At 32.6% G+C, this 16,843-nt stretch overlaps 4 protein-coding genes across 7 annotated transcripts; 2 read left to right on the top strand and 2 right to left on the bottom strand.

The window, feature by feature from the left end:
• Window positions 1–336: 336 nt before the first annotated feature.
• On the bottom strand, window positions 337–4,206 carry LOC140747519 (cytoplasmic 60S subunit biogenesis factor ZNF622). The gene is made up of 6 exons (XM_073080026.1): window positions 3,577–4,206; window positions 2,642–2,842; window positions 2,131–2,285; window positions 1,692–1,832; window positions 1,293–1,421; window positions 337–872 (listed from the first exon to the last, which is right to left on the bottom strand). Exons 1-6 carry the CDS (start codon window positions 4,027–4,029, stop codon window positions 761–763), a joined length of 1,191 nt encoding a protein of 396 aa, XP_072936127.1. The 5' UTR covers window positions 4,030–4,206; the 3' UTR covers window positions 337–760.
• A 122-nt stretch (window positions 4,207–4,328) lies between these two features.
• LOC140747517 (uncharacterized) lies at window positions 4,329–5,765 on the bottom strand. The gene has a single exon (XM_073080025.1). The coding sequence runs from the start codon at window positions 5,541–5,543 to the stop codon at window positions 4,356–4,358; it is 1,188 nt and encodes a 395-aa protein (XP_072936126.1). The 5' UTR covers window positions 5,544–5,765; the 3' UTR covers window positions 4,329–4,355.
• A 145-nt stretch (window positions 5,766–5,910) lies between these two features.
• Window positions 5,911–9,036, top strand: LOC140747516 (uncharacterized). Of its 4 annotated transcripts, none has more exons than XM_073080023.1 (4): window positions 5,911–5,968; window positions 6,590–6,660; window positions 6,939–7,094; window positions 7,268–9,036. In XM_073080023.1, the coding sequence occupies exons 2-4, from the start codon at window positions 6,611–6,613 to the stop codon at window positions 8,667–8,669; spliced, it is 1,608 nt and encodes a 535-aa protein (XP_072936124.1). In that variant the 5' UTR covers window positions 5,911–5,968; window positions 6,590–6,610; the 3' UTR covers window positions 8,670–9,036. The 4 variants fall into 4 exon arrangements, with proteins under 4 accessions (XP_072936124.1, XP_072936122.1, XP_072936123.1 ...); XM_073080021.1 differs by lacking the exon at window positions 5,911–5,968 and adding an exon at window positions 6,045–6,163; XM_073080022.1 differs by lacking the exon at window positions 5,911–5,968 and adding an exon at window positions 6,174–6,333.
• Window positions 9,037–9,748: 712 nt separating this feature from the next.
• On the top strand, window positions 9,749–15,534 carry LOC140747515 (zinc finger CCCH-type with G patch domain-containing protein). The gene is made up of 10 exons (XM_073080020.1): window positions 9,749–10,131; window positions 10,466–10,672; window positions 11,579–11,680; window positions 12,184–12,321; window positions 12,658–12,752; window positions 12,979–13,096; window positions 13,290–13,476; window positions 13,857–14,032; window positions 14,565–14,735; window positions 15,043–15,534. Exons 1-10 carry the CDS (start codon window positions 10,090–10,092, stop codon window positions 15,463–15,465), a joined length of 1,659 nt encoding a protein of 552 aa, XP_072936121.1. The 5' UTR covers window positions 9,749–10,089; the 3' UTR covers window positions 15,466–15,534.
• The last annotated feature ends 1,309 nt before the right edge of the window (window positions 15,535–16,843 follow it).

Raw genomic sequence — 16,843 nt, 5'->3', positions numbered from 1 at the left:
TTTTATTCTAGATCTTCGCCGCATTATCAATAGCTAACACCTTAGAACGGAAGACATTAGACGAGGAAGAAATTGAAAATAAAGTCAGTCAATACTTCGATGGAATACCGAACGTAGAGCCAAAATACATAATAAACGAACCTTTATCAAGACTAATATCCAATTACTACAACGGAAAAATAAACCCCTTTCCTCTATACAGAGTAAGTATTAAAATCGACCGGCGACCTGTAAAAATTCCATGGACCCTTGATCAAGCTAGCGCAATGAATGGAAGACCTTTCAAAAGGAAATACAAATACATAAGAAACAAAAAGACGACGGAATAAAACTGCGTTATTAGATAGGCATTGGTTTTATTCTAGACGTAATATTTGAATAAGTAACAGTTCATTTGGAATATTGTTTTCCTGCAATATACAATATACCTTTTTATGACATCAACCTGTTTACTTTTAACAACACTAGAAGTACTGTATTACATAATATACACACTGTATAAATATGCTATGTATGTATGTTTCATGATAATTAACACTACATTTTTAAATATTTTGTCTTTAACATGGAATTATACTAGTGCTCACTTAAGATTTTAATGGCATTGAATATCTACTGGATGTTACATTGAATATCTACTAGTGTAGTAACCAACAAAATGTATAAAATAAACAGAACATAATCTATGTGCACCAGGTTATAACAATATTAGTTTTATAACCAACAATAGCCATGATATAATTTCACTAAGACTGTGCTTTTAGAAGTTAACTTGAGGTCTGTAATGTTTCTGGAACTTGTTATTTTTCATGGACATCTTCATCTGCCACTTAGCCTGAACACGCTTCATAAAGTGAATGTCACGGGCTTTCCTGAAATAAAAAGTAAACATAAGAATTGATTAGTTAATGAGTTAGACTTAGAGGCTCATCCTATTCTCAATCCTCTATTTTACACCAAGAGACTCTTGATAAAAATCCACAAATTGCACTGTCTCAAATCACCTATCCTCAAATAGAATTGGTTCATTTATATCTACAAGACTGACACATGTCAGATAATACATAGTGAGACACAAAACAAAATTATATTCATATGTACAATACATATGAATATGTTCAATACATATGAATATATTTATATATTTCGTAACCACACAGACATGGGCCATGCCTATCAAAATATCTTTGTCTACATAACATATTAAATATTTCTATATATATTCGATTGATACATTTTTTTCTGCTGTTAAACCTTTTATTTGATCTAAAAATGAAAGTGAATATACTTACTTAGCAGCAAGTGCCTGCTCTCTGGGCGCCCAGCCAAGTGCCTTGTATACTCCTAACAACCTATGTAACTTCCTATCAGACTTTTTGACTAGGGCAACACTGTTTTGATTCACATTCTGTTTGTAGTATCTGGAAATAAAAGTAGCACAATACATAGGAGATACACATATAGAAATATATACTACAGGTACAAAGAGCAAAACAATATTGTTATATGATTAATGTGGAAATATTTTTTTACTCAGTATCTGTACAAAAGGTATGAAAAGATCCTTGTTTGCTAAAATATTAAAATTATAGAAAATTTACTGGTACTCACATGTGAGAATCATGTAAAAAATATTGTTGAATGAATATCAGCTAAACTAAAAAAATATAGTTTTCAGAAATGATATGTACCTCATAAGGGATCGGTGACCAACAGTAACACCGGAGGGCAGCACCAGTTGAAAATCATCACCTTCCAATGCAGTAGGGCCCTCCACTTCAGCATCAACATCCATATTTTCATCACCATCATTATTGTCAGGATATGAAGTACTGGAATGAAATTAGACACCTTATAATATAACTTATTATAAAAATAAAAAATCTACAACACTCCGATTTGATCTTCATAATTAATAATACATATTAAATGATCAACTTTAGGTAGGTAGATGTTTAGTTGGTTGAATAAGTCCACAAGCAATGCTGACAAATTTTAAAACAATTTACTTATGATTATTGCCAGCAACATTATAGATGTTTACAACAATCACTGAATATATGGCATGGAGGTAACTTGTAAGAGTAAAACAAGGAATGTAAAATTACAGTAACATATAAACAGATTTACCTATAGTCATAGTAATCCGCATACTCAGCAAGTGCTAAGCCATCATGCAGCATCTTGCAATGTCCCTTGTCAATCATGTGACCACGGGCTGCCTCCATGGAATAGAAGGTCCTGCCACTCTCATTACACCAGAGGCACATAAAGCCTTGTGATATCTGAAATTTTACATGTTTTATAGATACTTAAAAACTCAATTTGAATTTGAAATTGAATTCTACAAACAGTAGAAACAGGATAATTTATGTTTCTCATTGATCTTATCAATATCTTACTAGATTATTATTAATTGCACCATATTTGTTAACTACAAAATAATGTACAAGAATTACCAAATTATATGGGGCCAAAATAATATTGTAGTGGCTCCTGAAATTTTCTAATCTTATGTGTAAGCTAAGCATAACACTACATATGATTGTAAAATTTGAAAAACTAATAATTTGGATAAAAGTGGAGCTATAGATACAACGGCCAATTTAAACTAATTTTGAAATTTAAATTCAATCAATACCTTTTCTCCAAGATAGAGCAGTAGCCCTCTAATATCGACACAATATTCCACATCTGGAATGAAGAAGGAATGAGTCTCAGACATGTGTCTGAGGTTCTTGACCATAGATTTACTGTGGTGGCCACAGAACAAACAGTCAGATGGCTTGATGAGCGAGTCACTTCCCTTGATCCTGCACTCGTCCCATTCATCAGAGTCCAGCTGAAATCATATAAGAATAAATAAATAAACATAGAAAAACACTTTCTACAGTCCACGCCATGGACACACGCAAAGATAAATACACAAATAACCAGATACAAAATAAAAATCTAACTTCATCATGTAGAAGTCTTTCAATAGTAGGATTAATTGGCGATGAATCGATATTGTGAACGGTGGGCCATATGTGGCATCAATGTACATACGTTTCATTTGCTTCAGATTTCGCAACATTTTTTACTTTTTCTCATGACCTCACATATACAAATAATATGAAAACAAAGAGAAATCAACTTATTGATCTGGTTTTAGTTAACACAATTGTAATGTTTACATAGATGTCCTGCATAGCAAATATTATTGTTCACTGTATATAGATATTTAAACAACTTGTGTATCCATATCCATCATAGACTCTGTCTTATCTTACAAAATTTAGGGTATAACTGATTACATAATATAATGATAGAACATCAATAATTAATGAAATAATCATAAGTATTATCAGAACATCCAGTTAGTAGTCCAGTGGTATATCATTTCTAAGGGGTAACTTAGAATCTGGGGTATGCACCAGTTATCAATGAATTATTAACTTTAAAATTAGAAGAAAACCTGTTGCATTCCTTTAAATTGTTATTAACCTGAAGGGGCCCATTATCTGTTCTGTTGCCCGGCAACACAGAAATAGATAAATCAATAAAATGTTTGATATTAGTAAAAAAGAAACAAACCTCCTCAATTTCCGAATCTGTTTCAATGTCCTCATCTCCGGAGTCATCGGCATTGACAACAACAAACTTCCCCGGCTCGTCCTGTTTGGACCCTTCGACTTTAACAAAGCTGTCGGTATCAGAATGAACACTCGGCTCCTCTTTATCCACTGAAACATTCCTTTCTTGAGCTAATTTGTGCTTCTTGCTGTTCAAATGGTTGGTATACGCATTCTGGGTATTGAACAACTTTGAGCAATATTTGCAATAAACGGACTCGTCACGATTTGTATTTTCCGCCAACTCCTTGTGCTCTTTCGCTCTTTGCTCGAACTCCTCCAACGTAACAGGGGGTATCGAAGCAACTTTCCGCTTCAAATTATACCTGTGCCAATCCAACTTATAATGTTGCCTTTGAAGATCAGCAGACTTGAACAGCACTTGGCATGTTATGCACGTAAACATATCAGGCATTGTTAATTAATTTAAACACGAAAATAAATTATCACAGCCTACTGAACAGTGAACACGTTTGGAAATAAATGATTAACTAAACTATAATATGACAAAGGTGATAAATTATGAAAATTTTAAGCAACAATGTGCGACGGAGAACAGGCAGCGACGTGCGGACATATGTGACGTCAATGTCATTTTTTTAAGTCTATTGTCTATGGTAACTATTCGTTTTTTTATAATCTACTTATCAACCAACAGATTTAACAACAATATAAATTTTAACAATAAACAATTTAACACTACTTAAAATAAAATAAAACTAATACAATTAACACTAAAATTTATAAATAAAATAAATGAGCCAAATCGCTGCCCCGTGGAAGTGTACCCAAGATACTAGCAGCATTACCTCGCTGAATTGACAAACTAATTTGTTGGCCGAGGTAAACTCCAGCTCTTGGGTCACCGGAGGCCTCAATCAGGCGCGAAGACAATTCTTTATAGAAATGCTTCGCTTCTGGTCCCCACGGTCCCATCGTCTCGACTGCGAAAGGCACAAACATGTAACTCTGTGAGATGTTAGCATATTTGCGCCGCTTCACAGCCTCAGCAGATTCAGCCGCCGCTCCAGCACGCATCGAGGTCGCCTGTATATGAGATGGAGCCATGGTATCAACACATGTGGCATCCCATACCAAGGACCTCCCCTGTTTCCAGGGCACGAGTGTCAATCCATCAGGCCGCTTGCCATCATCACGCACTATACCTTTCGGCTCTAGAGTGGCCGGTACGTTGATGGTGACAAGGGCCCGACGGATGACATCGTTGATGCTTGCGTGGCGCGACATACGGCCGGCACTGCGTTGACACGACAGACCGTGATGACCAGACTGACCGACGCCTTCTCCACAGACACAACGATGTGGCTCATTTATTTTTAAGCCAAGACGCAGACACACACATAGGGACAAAGTGGAATTATCCAAAAGAGTCCCTATGTTGCTCGATGGTAGAGCCTGTAGCCAGAAACCTGACTCTCGCTCCGATACTGCTAAAAGACGAGCCCGCTCTGCAATACCATCTGTCGAATTCAAAAGTGATTCATGGGTTAATTTACAGAGGGGCTCGTCCCATAATTTTTGGACGTGTAATAATTTGGGATAATTTTGATTTGGGCAGGCCAATACCCAAGCAGATTTGGCTTCACTCATGTACGCAACGTCGTAGGTAATTAGTGATTTTGATAAAATTTTCGAAACTAGGTCTTGTGTACTATGAGATGAAGACAAAAATGCCGGGAGAGAAACACTAGAAATTTTGCGTACTCCCAAACCTCCGTATCTAATAGGTAAAGAGGCTTGGGTCCAAGCGCGGTCCGAAATTTGACAATTAGATACTGATGATAATGAGTTAAGGATGATGGTATCAATGTCATTTAAAATGTTCGAAAACTTGAAAAAGGGACTACATCTAAGAAAATATATAAATTTAGGGGCAAATAGACAATTACGAATAAGGAATAATGCCATATGAGAATTAATTTTAAATAATCTGTCTGAAACGTTGTGAAAATTTTGAATTTGATTTTGGGCGAATGAAGGAATTGAATCTGCAAAAACAGGTGCACCTAGTAAGTGAAGAGAGTCCTTATCGAGAATTTTAATATTTGGGGCCAAAAAGTTAAACTTATTTATTATCTGTTCCTTTTCTTCTTGAGATATTTCAGAATTTATGTATAATTCACATTTTGAAAAATTTATGTATAAATTTTATTTATATATAAAAATTTATTATAATTTTAAATTATTTACCAACAGATATATGAAGATATGACTCAAAAAACGCAGTATGCTTAAACTCTAAGTTGTCTATTCGCATCTTCATTATAATGTAATTTGAAGTGCATCTACCTTATTATAATGGGAGAACTATAGTACGCCACGGTTTATAAAAGGTTAAATCTGTTAAAGAATAAATGTGTGCGACCGTTTGCTATAGTCATTATTCTGAGGACCGTTTCATTCTTCAAGTGGAAAATAATTTAAACAATATAATTATATTATGACAGTTGACATTTGATTTGTTTGATACTTTTTAATTTCACTGTCTTACTTTGTAACTTTACTTTCTTACCAAGCCAAGGACAAAGGTAGGCCCTATATTATGTTTTCTACTACTTCATGCTTTGTTTGATCGGTATTGATTTATTGTGCGTATAATACTTACAGAATAAAGGTTTATATAAGTTTTCTAGAGAAGGCTAAGGTGTATGAGGTTTTCTAATTTACTCCTGAGATGCTGTCCTGTGATCGACTTCAGGTACAAGCTACTCCAGTTGTCGGTAATCAATGTCCATGGGCAGCAGTAGCCACCTAATATCATTATATCAGATGTAGCTCTTGCTCATTTACTACTCATATTACAGGAGAAGAATAAATTATTTTCTTATCTTGTTTTACATTCTTGTATTTAAATATCTGATCTGATTTTTTAATCTCTAATAGCCATTGATATTTAAAGTATAATATAAGTGTTATATCTTAGATAAGTCTAAGATTATATGGTTTCTTTCCAGGAATTTTTGAAGTAATCCACAATGTTGGAAACTGATGAAGTTGATGTTGATTTCTTCACACCAGCTGAAGGGTAAACCAAGTTTTACTATACTTGACTCATTTATTAAAAGTTCAAAAAGAAATGTGATATTTTGTGATATGGCATGTTCAAAGTTTTAACACCGAACTGCTTCCACTACAAAATTGCTAGAGTTAATGCCAAAATTTTACTGGTATGATTTCTACTATGATGTTGTAGAATAAAATATCTTTCTTGTAATGTATATAGGTAGGTAAAATACATCACTTTAATGACCAATGTGAATATGGTTGATAAAGCACTAAAACTTATATATTTATGTCCCTTAGCACATCTCTAGCAAGTATTTTTGGGAAAAATACCCAACCTGATGAAGCAAAAGACACTCCTACATTGAAATATGTCCCACCTCCACCGCCAACTTCAAAGCCTGAAGTTAAACCTACCCAGTGGATTTTCACATGTGCTGTACATGGTTTTGAGTGGTAAGCATCATTCATATTTTTTACTTCAAACTATTTTCTTATTTTTGAGACAGACAAAAAGGTTACACAAATTTTAATGTATTGTGTGCAAGGACAAAATATGAACAAAAAATTGAATTTGCTGTAAAAAAAAAAATGTCTTACCAGTTATTTTATAATATTGTCTTTTTCAGGTCAAATTCAGGATACATTAGCAAAGGAAGACTGGGGCTAGCAATATTGAAAGTAGTAAAAACGAATGGACACAGTATTATTCTCTATGATTCCAATAAAACAACAGTATCTTTTGTTACAATATCCCCCAAATTAAAGATTCACAAGAGAGATGCTTTGACGGTGTCATACTATGATAATGCTCAGAAGTATTGGAGTATACAAACATCAGACGATGATATGAACAATATGCTACAGTTGTTGCAAAACTTACAAGCCACCATTGTACATAAATCTTTTCAGGAAACTGATAGGGAACAGTCTGATAACAATAAAATAGATAATAAGGATAATACAACTATCCAAGATTCAGCACAAAAGGAGGAGAAGGAAATAGATACAGATTCTTATATGAACCAGAAGACTAAAGATTCTATCCTTAAAAGAATGGCTAACATGGGGCATTCAGTGTTACCTACACATGGTGTTACAAAAGGACAAACAAGTGACTCCTCTGATTCTGACGAAATTGATGGTGGTAAGAAAAATGTCAGACACAAACCAAGCAAATCTGTTCCTAAAAGAAGCGCAGATTTGAATATTCAGGATACTGAGGGAAATATACCATCTCACTCAAGAAAACCTTCTCATAAAAGTCACATTGATGGACAATCACCAGTATCTATGAAAACTGGTAATACTACTCCTTGTAATGGAGACATGAATATGTTTATATCTGAGCAAAGGATGAGTAACAGTGAATTAAGAATTAATGTGAATAGGATGTCTGATAAAATAGATTTAGTGCTAGAAAGACTAAATTATACTCCTAATATAGATAAGAGCAATTCCATATCTAATTTTCAAAATGATATAATTCAAAAATTGATAAGAGAATATGAAAGTAAAATAAAGAATTACGAAGATTTTATGACTTCTCAAGGAATTGATTGTCATTCTATAAGATCAACAGTAAATATAAAAGAAAATACAGATGACTGTCACGATAATGATGTGTACAAAAATCGAATTGAAGAGTTAGAAAAAGAATGCAGAAAAAAGGACACAGTTATAACTACAATGGAAAATGAAATAAAAGTTTTACATGAAAACAATAATAAGATAATAGAAGACAACAGAACAAGGATGGAAGAATTGTTAAAGGAAATTCAGACATTAAATGTTGATCTAAGTGATAAAAACAAGCAGATAGAAAATATTAAGAAAGATAATATCAACACAAGCAATCAAGACACTGGTGATATAGCAGGTAAGATTAAGAAAATTATGAATGATACATTTCAAGCCATTTCAGTTAATTTTGATGATGAAGAAAAACTTTACACTGGAAAGTCAATACAAGCAGTAATAGCAGCAGTGATTAAAAAAACTACTATTGAAGCATTGAAAGAATTGAAATAAAATGGGCCATTTTAATTTTTAGATTTATAACTACCTAAAAACTGTATAATTTGTAGGTAGATTGGTAACTCCCCTTATTTGAGTTTAGGGTTCCTTATTGATAGAAACCGTATTGTAAAACCTACGCCATCCATCTGTACTTTCTTTTGTTGGAAGTTTGTACTCTTTAAAAAGGCTGGAATATTTTTTTGACTCATAATAATAAATGTTATTATGATGAATACTTTAAATATTAAAAAAAAATGGAGGGGAGGGCATTGGACAATTTTTAACGCTCTTATAAAATTTATTTCTGTTAAAGATAATTATATAAGGTTTATTATACTGGCATGCATTATAATTACACAATAAAATATTATGTCTTTAATTTTCTGAATAATATACCTTGTTCCCTAAACAAACTTATAAGCACAGTAGTAGTGTAAGAATTAAAATTATCATATTTATTAAATAATATAAATTGGTGTATGTTGTTTGGCAAACAAAAAATGTCGATATAGTATGAAACAGATGAGTCTTTAAATGGTGAGTTTAACAATGATTATACTTACATATTAATAGTATCATAAGTCTTAAAGAGATAGAGAATCTAAATCTTGTGGAAAATTCTATAATTTTTGCGCCCCTTCAATTATTAACAAACATTTTCAGGGAAATAAACAAGTTAGGAAAAATATTTATTAGAATATTAAAATATCAATCTACCACTTAACTCTACAATAAGAGAAAGAGTCAAAAGAAAAAGAGTGTCCATTTTCTCTTAATCACCACATCAGGGTAGTATTGCCCTATTTGAGAATTACCGGTGTAAAATTACAATATTTACAATCAATGTATAAAGATATACAGTTTCAGTCATTAGCACCATTGGGATATAATATAGATTTTATGTATGGAATAATATTTGACTTATTAAAAATCTACATTTTTATGTTTAAGTATGTTTCAATTACTTTATCGTGCAACCAAAATAACTTGTAGTCTATGTTACTCGTATCTTTATGTTTTTAATGAAATCGATAATGTCGATAATGAGCCATTTCAAAATCGACACAAAACAAGATATTATTTGATGGAAAATTACATTTAAATTCAATAATGATCTGCATTATCCTTATCTGTGATTTTTATTTACAAATTTACAATGTCAATTGTTAAATCAAGTCAAATGTCAATTGATAAAATTAATTTAAATGATGAAAATGGAAATAAATTAATAAAGAAATGTTTTTTCGCGTGTTTTTTTGCACATTTTCAAAGAGTAATTAATGCATAGCACTTTGCATAAACTAAAATATTGAAATGACCATAATAATTAAGTTACAAGTTTGTGTGGTCTAGTTGCTGTTGTGTGCACCGAATATATTCGTAGAACTCTTTATGAATTAACTGTACTAAACTGGAAAGGCCAATTGAAAACATGGAAGATCTGCAATCTTCTATATCTCAATATAATGATCAGGTTAATATTAATTGCTAAGTATTTCAGTCGTAAGCTTTGTAGGATATCTCAAAGCGAATATGCTAGTGCCGCTGGATAACAAACAAACCTCAAAATATTCTAGCACCTTCACAATCCTCAACCTCAACCGAGCCGGACTGCATCTGGTTTTAGCGGAATTGTTTTAGCAAAATTGTTGTGGATCCTCCAAAGCACAGAAGCACTTTTGTCACCCATCCAACTTCTGACTGACATTTCTTAACTCTGTATGGTTGAGATCTACATAATACTATGCCTGCTTCTTGACTTGTGTTCGGTAAAACTGTAATGGATTGTTAATACTTATTATTTTTAGCTGGAGATGGTAAAGCAGGCACTAGATGCCACTGAAGATGTAAATGAACGGGAATCACTAGTAACCCTGCAATCAGAACTGCAAGAACTGATTAACCTCACAAAGGAAAGCTTGCAAGCTCAAGCTGCAAGCTCTAAGGAACCAGATACAAATGATACATCTGAAAATAGTACAGGCGGACTTGATGATGAATATGCATTGTTTATGGTAAGAAATAGAGGTGCGCAATATATATCACTGAAGTGAAAAGAGAGAGATATATCTTTTCAACTCAGTGATATATATCACTCTTTTAGCTCAGTAACTCACTTTAGCTCAGTAGCTCTGTAAAGATATAAGCGAAATTTTATATCAGTATATCAGAGAATCAGATCAAAATGTTTTGACAACATTTTTGATTCCTATAATTAATACAAAACTGGCAAGAAATTATATTTGAATTTCACAGTCAACACTATTTGTGTTTTCATATTCTTAGCAAAGAAAAAAGATTTTAATGTAGTGTTTAATACGTAATGCATTTGACTCAAATCAGACTCTCTCAGTCAGTCGCTCATTTGACTCATAACTCACTCGCGAGCGAGTATAACAATGTTGAGTTGAAGAAGATCTTATATCCGGAATCATATGGACCTATGAACTCAACCATGTGACGCGGATATAAAGATATAATTCAAATTCGTCGGAGTTGATGAGTGATTAGCTCTTTGGTGAAGATATATCTTTTATATCACTCACTCGCGAGCTACTCAACTCTAGTAAGAAATGTTATGCTTATGAAATCTGATAATAAGTAAATATTTAGTAATAGCAAATCTTTGATAGAATGTATTAGAACAGTAAGTAGAGTATCTTTTTTGTAAAATATGGACTTTACACCACATTTTCAGTCACTAAAAAAATAAACTTATGCAATGCAGCTAGTAGTGGTATAAATATACAAAGGTTCAAACAGTATCTTCACAATAATATAATCTATCATCACTTCAAATTCAGTATCCTTAGTAGTATACTTAGGAATGTATAACAAGTAATACATTAATAAACTCGATAGCATGGACATTAATTGGCTAAATATTGGTTTTTATAAATGTTTATTGTTATGTGATTTAGCAAGAAATGGAAAAGAGTGGAGCCTATGATGGGGACAATAAGGATGCATCCCAGGACAAAGATGTCAGTCAAAATGAGGACAGTAATGATAGTGATATAGAGGTAAACTAATCATATTTGTTTTTAACAAGTAACTTATAAGTTTCAGTTCACTTATATGAACAACATTAGGACCAAATATGTGATGTTTTAAAGAGTACAAATTATTAAAAACCAGACAGATTTTACCGAGACTGTGTTGGACATATATTGGCATATGTATTTCATTACCTCTGTTCACATGGGAATGCCTTTATGAATAATGAAGAAGTAATGCTATAATTTAAAAATATGTCTGCAATATAATAACAATGTTAAGAGCTGATGTATTCAGGATTAAAGAATGTGGAACAGAGAAACACATAAATGAGTAATTGTCCTCCAAACTTTATTTGTCCAGGTCGGCACTGTATTTGTAGTCTTAACCTTAGGTGGAGTCCCTTTCTATTTGGAATGTATTGTACATGCTCACCTATTCACAATTGTTATTGACCACAAACCTGTCTGCATGTTCCTTTGTATGTTCTTTTTCACAAAATTGCTTCATTTTTTTATAATGTAAACAGGATGAACTTGCATCACTGTTGGGAATGAAATGTGCTGTATACCATACCCACATGTGGGGCGGACAGCCCACACTTCACAATGCCATGGTCAGCTCAGTACTACCAAAGCAAGATGATGACCAATTTAGTGATCTACAGGTTAGTATATACACTTTTATTACTCGCATTTATTTCTAAAGCTATCTTGTCTGTGGTGGCAGCTTCAATTTGCAAGCCATGTTTGTGTCTTATACCAAGACTTTGATCCTCTTTTTGGTAATTTACCTTTTTGGTTTTTTGGTAATATATAGATAGGTTGCCTGGAAGAGATCACTATTTAGTGATAAAGCCGCCAATACCTTTGATTATTTTAAAATTTTGTATTAGTTACTATTAATTTGGTGTACAATAAAGATTTTGTATTGTATTGTAAGTTTCAAATTATACATTAGACATTTTGTCTTCAATGTTAAGATTGTTATTATATAATTTCAGGTACAAATTCTATACACACATCCAACACATGCGGAAATGTTGCCGTGCCCCTTCTATCTGGACGGTGAATGTAAATTCACGGATGAACAATGTAGGTGAGTTTTGTATAATTTACAAATATTTTTTTAGAAATATTTCTTGTAAAGTTTTTGGGTGAATTTAATATTATACCTCTTTTGTTAGTTCTTCATAATGTCTAAATATTGAACAATTTGATACATTCAAGAACCTGAAAGCTTTATAAACATGCCTAAAATATGATATGTATATTTTTATATGTGGACATGAAATATTGCAACAGCTTTTTATTAAATTTTCTAGATATTCCCATGGCACTACAGTAAAGTTATCAAGTCTACAAGAAGCGATAGAACCTGACTTTGAATCTTTAAAAGTTGGTAGCAGAGTGCTTCTTAAATTAAAACCACCAAAGGATGAGGTAAGATATTTTAATATAGGATTTAATAGAGTTTAGTATAAGTTTTTATAAATCTATAAATTTGAAGAAACAAGACAATTTCAAAGCTTTTAAATGTACCCCTAAATGTGTACATTTAGATTTAATTTTATATCTGTATCTGATATACCGAATATCATGAGTATTATGTACATTTACCACATAATTATTACAGGATATAAGCATAGCAAAAAAATCAACAGAGAAATATTATTTGTGGCATATAGGAATAGTAAGACATGTAGACGTGGAGAATAAATCATGTTTAGTGAATTTGGAGCAAGGAGTGAAGTCTGGTGAGAAGAGAAAATCCATGCCCGATGAATATCATGTCCAGTTTGAAGAAATATTCCCTCTAAGCAGTGAGTATGTTATCAAATAATTTACCATTATTTAACCTTCCAATTCATATCTGCCTAGAATGCCTTGCTAGTGGATCACAAAATAAAACTATAACAAGTATCTGGACTTAAAATACATATTTATGTAGATTTGAATTAGTTTGAATTAAACCTCATCAGACGATATAATATATGTGATGCCAGATGGTGAGGATAGTTAAAATTCAATGTAACAGTTTTTTCATCTGATTATATTCATATGGTAAATCTCTTGAGATGTAATTAGAATTCACACTATTCTTAGGCAGATCACAGCTTTTATATTCGAATTTATCACAAAAACAATAATACTTGAAATTCATACCTTTTGTTGTTTAAATAAACTAAGAATTTATTTGTAGGCAAAGATGATGAAGACACCAGTAGTGATGATGATGATGATGATTTGAGTGACACGGAGTATCCAGAGTATAAAACAAGCCGTGTGGATAGTGATGATAATCAGCGTGATCTCATTGTTGAGAAGAGTTTCCAGAATAATGTGCCCGCTTTGGGCGAATGGGAAAAACATACTAGAGTGAGTATGTATTTATTTTATAAATTTTATTTAATAAGTGGAATTTCTTTAAAGTTTTAAATATTTGTAGTATAATTTCGACTATAATTTATTGTTAAAAACTGGCTTTGTAAGTGTCATTGAATAGATAACAACAGATTAATAACGACTGAAATTGAAAAGAGGAGAATATATGTGCGAAGTTCTTGAAGAAATTCATTTCTAAAATTACTCAACTTCAAATCGCTGCAAGAGCATGCTTATTTTGATAGAGTGTTGGTGTATGTTATGTAGGTTCTTTGCAATCACATTCTCACTCACTACTTTTTCATCATTCCCATTCCCTCCTACACTCTCCAATTTGAGGAGTCAGTGTGTTTGTGTCATACGACATGTGTGCACATACACATGTGTGTACACTTGAGTATGTTTGTGAGTGTGCATAAGTGTATGCATGTCTGTATGCTCTGCGTTTGTTTGTATCATACGATTATACATTAAACAGTGTGTGTGCGGCTGTGCGGGTGATGTATAACGGTGGTCACGTTCGAAGGGCATAGGGTCTAAGATAATGCTGGCGATGGGGTACGTGCCGGGCGCGGGGCTGGGCGCGGCGGGCGCGGGCCGCGTGCTGCCCGTGCCGGCGGGCGGCGCGCGCGGCGCTCGCAGCCTCGACCAATGTATGGCTATCTCGGAGAAGCTCGCCGCGAGAGACCCCTTGAAGGTTGTACTAACGCACTATGTTTTAGTTCACTTGGCTTTTGCTTAGATTTAATTTAATTATATTGGAATAAAAATATAATATTAACTCAATCACATTACAATTTGTTGGAACTGTAAGTTTATAATCTAGTATACAGCTGCTGTTAATGCCTTACCATGATATACTTAAGTGATATAATATAAAAAAATAATATTTCCTTTTTTTCAATCTGACCTGATCAAAGTAATCAGTGTTGACTTTACTTTGAGTTCTTTAAAGTTAAGTGTATAAAGTACAACATTTTCTAAGTTATTTCAACTTTAATCAGGTGGAACAAAAGCTGAAAAGGCTGCAAAAGAAAGAAGAGGAAAGACACTTGAGAGCATATGAACGGGAAAAAGAAAGAGAAAAGCGAAATGTGTTCAATTTCCTAAACAAAACTTTGGGTGGCAAATCAGATAAACTCATACCATCGGCGAATTCGTCATCAGTGGATATCAAACAATCTTCGAGCAAAGATTTGAATATTGAGCAGTTCAAGACGGCGGAGGAAAGTAAGCGAATTGAAGTAGAAATTTTAAAATTAAACAGTTCTTTAGCAAAGTATCCATCAGGGACAAGTGGTCACAGGAGTATTACCCAACAACTTTCCGAAAAAAATCAGGAGCTAAATGCCCTCAGGCAAAAGGAACAGCACATTGCGAAAGAGCAGAAACAAAGAAAAGACAAGCAGAAAATGACTGTATTTTAAAAGCTACGATATGATTTGTGAAATATATGTAATTAATGTACATTGAAGGGAAATAAAAGAAATCTAATATTTCGTCGTTTTTCTTAAAATGTTCTATTTTTCATAAGCAAATGGTCACTAGGTACTTCTATGAAACGTAAAAGCCTGTCATTGTTCAGATTTAATTATTTATAGGTAGGTAATAGGTATAATAGGTAGATAGAGTAGGGAAACCAAAAATGATTGTGGACAATTGCTGTGATTTTCCTATAGCACATGATAGAAATATTCGATGAGCAATGCAATAAAAATAAAACACTGTATTAATTACGAATTTCTATATTTACATGTGATGTTTTTAGTTTAAAATAAGCGTACATGGCCATATAATTACAATAATTAATATATGAAATATTTTTTCTATAAATTATTTTTTGTACTATCAAACAATATTACAAAGTACTCATACAGGTTAATGGGTAATGTGACTAGCAAATAATATTTGCTGAATATATAAAATTGTAATATTTTAAATGACAGTGGGTCAATTTTTTATTCTATATTATCTAAAATTAACTATGCTATACCTATTATAGGTATGGAACCAAGGCTTCAGAAGCCTGATTATATAAAATTTCAGTTTGCAAGCATATACATGTTTTAATAATTAATTTCCATATCAAATATTTTAGTGATCTAAAATTTCGTTACATTTAAAAATGAGTATAAGATAACATATAAATTTAATGTTGTATCATAGTAGAATTAGAAAATTTCAATTATTGATTTACAACATACCCTTAAAATTTGCTACATGAGCAAGATATATTTGTACTCTCCAAACATTAGCTTTAACATTACTCATATTCATAAATAATTTTATTAGCACTATGCCAATACACTAAAAGATCTAATTTGAGAGAATTGTCTACTAGACCCACTAAGTATATATTTCGTATTTAGTTAACAAACATTTCCAGGTATCGGAATACATTAAAATCGCACTCAACCATCGAGGATCAAAGATTAAAATTAACTACTGCAATAACGTCGTTAATGACATACATAGTATCGCTAACTAAACGTGTACTGACATATGCATTTGTCATGTTAAGATTTCACTAAACATGTCTCCGGTACTCCGATTTGCCTGTTCAATCCTAATCTATAACCAGTTATTAACTAGATATTTTATGCATTGAAAAATTCGCACGATTCGCCTAACAAGTTCATCACAGAGATTTGTTATACACTCATTACGACAACCTCGTCACACTACGATCCATTCCGGCTCAGACATACAATAGTTAAATTGTTTTAAAATTAGTGCCTACAGTTGTAAATCTAATATAATACAATAGAGAGTGACGAAGTAAAAGAGAGACTTGTTTGTACTAAA

This window comes from Epargyreus clarus, unplaced genomic scaffold, assembly GCF_041222505.1.
Source record: "Epargyreus clarus isolate Ecla_fem2 unplaced genomic scaffold, WU_Ecla_fem_2.2 ptg000014l, whole genome shotgun sequence".
Classification (NCBI taxonomy): Eukaryota; Metazoa; Arthropoda; class Insecta; order Lepidoptera; family Hesperiidae; genus Epargyreus; species Epargyreus clarus.
The sequence above is the reverse complement of the archived record's forward strand: the minus strand, read 5'-3'. Positions and strand labels throughout refer to the sequence as shown.